This window comes from Carassius gibelio, chromosome A5 (genome assembly GCF_023724105.1).
Source record: "Carassius gibelio isolate Cgi1373 ecotype wild population from Czech Republic chromosome A5, carGib1.2-hapl.c, whole genome shotgun sequence".
NCBI lineage: Eukaryota > Metazoa > Chordata > Actinopteri > Cypriniformes > Cyprinidae > Carassius > Carassius gibelio.
The window spans coordinates 39,828,271-39,833,236 of NC_068375.1; the positions used below are offsets into that span (position 1 = coordinate 39,828,271).

Consider the following 4,966-nt stretch of genomic DNA (forward strand, 5'->3'; position numbering starts at 1 on the left):
GGGACAGATAAAAGAGCCCTGTCAGTGGATTTTAAAAGTCTGGTAGATGGCAAAGGGATAATAAGATCAGATGGAGCTTCATTGTTAAGAGCTTTAATAACAAACAACAGAATCTTAAACTGACCTCTAAAATGTACTGGAAGCCACTGAAGAGAAGCTTAAATTGTAGTGACATGGTCATATTTCTTTGGCCCAGTCTGCAGCCTTGCAGCTGCATTTTTTACCAACTGGAGGCATGAAAGCAATGACTGAGGAAGACCTGAGTACGGTGAGTTGCAGTAATCTAAATGAGAAGTAATAAAAGCATGAAGAACCTTCTCCAAGTCCTGAAAAGATAAAAACGATTTAAGTTTGGAGATGACCTGTAATTGATAAAAACTGTTCCTAATGACAGAATTAATTTGTTTGGACAAATATAGTCTATGATAATCTATGATCTATGATAATGGCCAGGATTCTAACCTATGAGGAAATGGGGGGGGGGGGGGTTATTTCCCAGGTCCTTAATAATATCCTTTCTTATTTTTTCGCGACCAAAAACAATAATTTATTTTTTTGTTCTTATTGAGTTGGAGAAAGTTATTTGATAACCATTTTTTAATATCTGAGATACATTCCAGCAATGGTTGAATGGAATCACAAGCTTTTGGCGGGAGGTACAACTGTGTATCATCAGCATATAAATGAAAAAAAAAACATTGTGCTTCCTCATAATATCCCCCAGAGGGCACATATATAAGTTAAAAAGAAGCGGCCCCAGAATAAAGCCATGAGGTACTCCACTAATAATTAGGGAAGATGATGAGGAAAACTTGCCTAGCTCTACAGAAAAAGACTTATCTTTGAGATATGAGCTGAACTATAATAAGTCTGTGCCCCGATCAGGTGTTCTGAACGGCAAATAAGAACATTATGATCCACAGTATCAAAGGCAGCTGGAAGATCCAGTAGAATCAATATCACATTTTTACCAGCATCAACTGCAACTAAAATATCATTGAACACTTTAAGCTAAGCAGACTCCGTACTGTGATAAGTAGTGAAACCAGATTGAAAAGGTTCTAATAAATTAGCAGTATTTAAGAATGTAGCAGGATTTAATACACACAACACACATTTCTGCTTATGATTAGCTTCAAAAGAAACAGCTTGAAGTGAATTAGGCATTTCAGCAAATACAACCCACACTTTACAGATCAAAAACCTAAAGTGACCATGAGCTGCGTTCATCATATCATTTTCCCAATCAGATGGACGGCACGACTGCTCTTCCGTGTCTTAATTAGATTTTCTCAATTGTCATGTGATTATTCATGTGAAGGAATGTAAAGGCCATCAGAAGCTCGTCTGCCCGCAGCCAAAACATTTCTGTGCTTGACATCACATCAGACTTCATCTCACTCTAATCACGACGCCATTAAAACACAGCTAGGCTAAATTGTTCAAATTACTGTAAAAAGACCATTTGATGCACATTTACAGTCGACTCCACATTTAAAATATGAAAATAAATAGGGTTTTAGAATTTTTTTAAATGATTATGCTCTATTTCTGTGTGATGGATCAAATGTAGATACAGAAAATGAGTGTCACTGATCAGAATCAGCTCTATTATCCACCATGTTTACACACACACACACACACACACAGAGAGAGAGAGAGAGTTTGGTGACAGGAGCTTTCAGTGCAGAAGAAAGTGCAGACATACATAAGTATTAGACAATAAAATGGAATATAACATGATAATAATATTTAAAAGAAAAAAATGATTCGTTTATGCAAACTAAATTCAGTTCTGCTGTAAAGCAGCTCTTAGAAAATAAATGTTTTCCAGTGCAAATATCTAAACATCCTTTAATCACAATACATTCACTGGAGATATGATATCAGATATTAAGTCTTGTTTCATGAAAAATGTGTCAAAATTAACTGAAAGAAAGAAAAAATATCTGCAATTGTGGCCGGAACAAAAAATAAAAATAAAAATCTTGTTTTCCCTTTCATTTAAGTTTATTTTTCTGACCACATAATTTGCCTTGTTTTCAACAAAACTCACTTAATTTTGATACATTTCTCAGAAAGTTAACCAAAATGATTTTGATCTTGCTTCTCGTGTAAATGTATCTTGATTTACGAATGTTTAGATATTTGTGCTGGAAAACAAGAAAAAATACTGAGGAAGAAATATTTTAATTTTTTGTTAAAGTGAAAGTGAAGTGACATTCAGCCAAGTATGGTGACCCATACTCAGAATTTGTGCTCTGCATTTAACCCATCCAGAATGCACACACACAGAGCAGTGAACACACACACACACACACTGTGAGCACACACCCGGAGCAGTGGGCAGCCATTTATGCTGCGGCGCCCGGGGAGCAGTTGGGGGTTCGATGCCTTGCTCAAGGGCACCTAAGTCGTGGTATTGAAGGTGGAGAGAGAGCTGTTCATGCACTCCCCCCACCCACAATGTCCGGCCCGAGACTTGAACCCACAACCCTTCGATTGGGAGTCCAACCCTCTAACCATTAGGCCACGACTTCCCTTGTTGATGAATTTATTAATTCTGAATGAAGTTATTACTGCAAGGCAAATCTAAAGGTCAATGAAGAATTCAATTACAGGCATCTGGCAATCATTTCACATGAAATATTTCACATGAATGTGTGTTTCTCATTCGTGTGTGTTTGTGTGATGCAGTAAAATCCTTTTCCACTTTATAGAAAGATCCGACAAGAGAGACTTACATTTATATCATTCATATCGTGTGAATAGAACAGAATATAAAGGAAAAGCTCTAAATTTACTGAATGAAAAGACATTTGATCAAAACAGGGCTTTGTGATCTCTTAACTCAAATACATTAAACATATTAAGAATGGACTATGAATCTAATTAAATGGAAGTCATAAATTCAGTAGTGAAATGAGATTCATTAAGCTTTTGCAGTTATTTGTTTTATTTCACCAGTGGTCAGGCAGCAAAAGTTTTGATTGCATTAATTAGCATCACTCTCACAGATGATCTGATGTAACTGTCTCTGCTGATGAACAATAAATGCAGTAAATGTGGAGTCTGTCCTCCTCACAGCGTCCCTGAGCTGGACGTGACAGTGATTGACAGCTCCGTCCCAGCGCAGGCCTGGATGCAGCATGACGTCTGCTGGCAAAGGAATCAGCATGACGCTAACACATGGCAGTGACAGGCCAGTTATCTGTGCTCCCGTGGGCCGCATCACAGGTAATCCAGCTCACAAACATCCCGAGCAGAGAACCACTCATAAACAGCTACAGAAGGAAGGGCTGGAGATTCAGCTCTTATATTGATTGATCATCTAGGATCTTATGATGCATGGCACCTGTTTATGAAGGCGATGCTCATGAAAATATGATATAAAGAACCAAGAGCACAGACACTTCTCAACAGGATGATCGGCGCAAAGAGTTTTTGTTTTGTCAAGTGGGAAATATAAATATGCAGCTTCTGAAGGGCAGGACTAAATAATAACTGAACGTTCAGAACGGACCTTCAAAATAAAGCATGACCGTTTTTTATTAACAATAACACAAACAGGACAAACATCATAAAAGTTAGAAACATTTTTTCACTAGATTTGTACACAAATACAAATGTGTGTGTGTGTGTGTGTGTGCGTGTGTGTGAGTGAGAGAGAGAGAGTGAGAGAGAGAGAGAGAGTTTTTATATATAGTATATATATAGTATAGTATCTATGGGTGTATATGACATTTCCATAGTAGATAGATATTACATATTAATAATAAATGAATGTTCAGATGTTCAAATGTTAACATGAAGCGACTTGGGGAAGTCGTGGCCTAGTGGTTAGAGAGTTAAATTCCTAACCCTAGGGTTGTGGGTTCAAGTCTCGGGCCGGTAACACCACGACTGAGGTGTCCTTGAGCAAGACACCGGACACGTGCACATTGAATGGGATAAATGCAGAGCACGAATTCTGAGTATGGGTCACGTGGGTCATACTTTGCTGTATGTCACTTATTTATGTATATGTTCAGATTTTATTTTTTTTCCTTTGTTGCCTTAATGCTTTGGCAATATAATATGTATTTTTGTCATCCCAATAAAACTACTTGAATTCAATTGAATGTGTGTGTGTGTGTGTGCGTGAGTGAGTGAAATAGAGTGTGTGCGTATTTGTGTGTGCGTATGCATGTTGCACCATCAGTGTTCAATAGCTACAAGAAATTAGTTTTAACCTGAAAAAAAAAAAAAAAAACATTTTCTTCTGGTCGCTTGTGATTTCTTGCCGTTCACTGTCTTTTTTTTTCTTTTTTTTGTTTTTGCTATATTTTTATCGATATATTCTGACGGTCAGAGGCTGTGTGTGTCTGAAATCTCCTCATCTCAGCTCACTTTCATTACACACGCTTTATTCAGACGGTTTTGGAAATGCATTGAACTGGATGTGCATCTTTCTATCATCTCCAGAGGACACCGAGCTGTACATGAACATCTGGCATCAGCAGAACCTCTGGACGCTGGAACACACGTGGCCTATAGCAACATCTCCACAAACACAGCGATGAAGCGCGTGAAAACACACCTAGAAACAGCGTTTGGATTCGGTCTGACGTCTTTCAGCAGAGCAGCTTCAAACAAAGTAAAGATATTCTCGAATTAAGAAGGAAGTGTTCATCTGTCTGTCTGTGTCAGTCACATTAGTGACGCCTTCATCACGTTGAGTTTAATCCGGTCCGCTCTCTCCAGACTGATGTTTTCGGATTTATATGAGAGGCTTATTCAAATTTCATACAGCAGTCTGAAAATAAAGACTGGCAGGAGAAGCGCGGACGGATGGGAGAGGATGAGGATGCTGCTTCTTTTGCATTAATTAATTCATTAAACAGCCATTAATTAGTGCGCTAACATCTGAAGCTGCTGCATTCACATCCACTGCGTCATTCTGACCCAAACACACCAGACAAAACTC

General features: G+C 38.2%; 1 protein-coding gene across 1 annotated transcript in view; it reads left to right on the forward strand.

Annotated features, from left to right (window-relative positions):
• Positions 1-244: 244 nt before the first annotated feature.
• LOC128015017 (ubiquitin carboxyl-terminal hydrolase 28-like) overlaps positions 245-4,966 on the forward strand; it is a 7,366-nt gene continuing 2,644 nt past the window's right edge. Inside the window, exon 1 of the mRNA XM_052598775.1 lies at positions 245-268. Coding sequence (XP_052454735.1) covers positions 245-268 — 24 coding nt within the window. The remainder of the gene's footprint in view (positions 269-4,966) is intronic.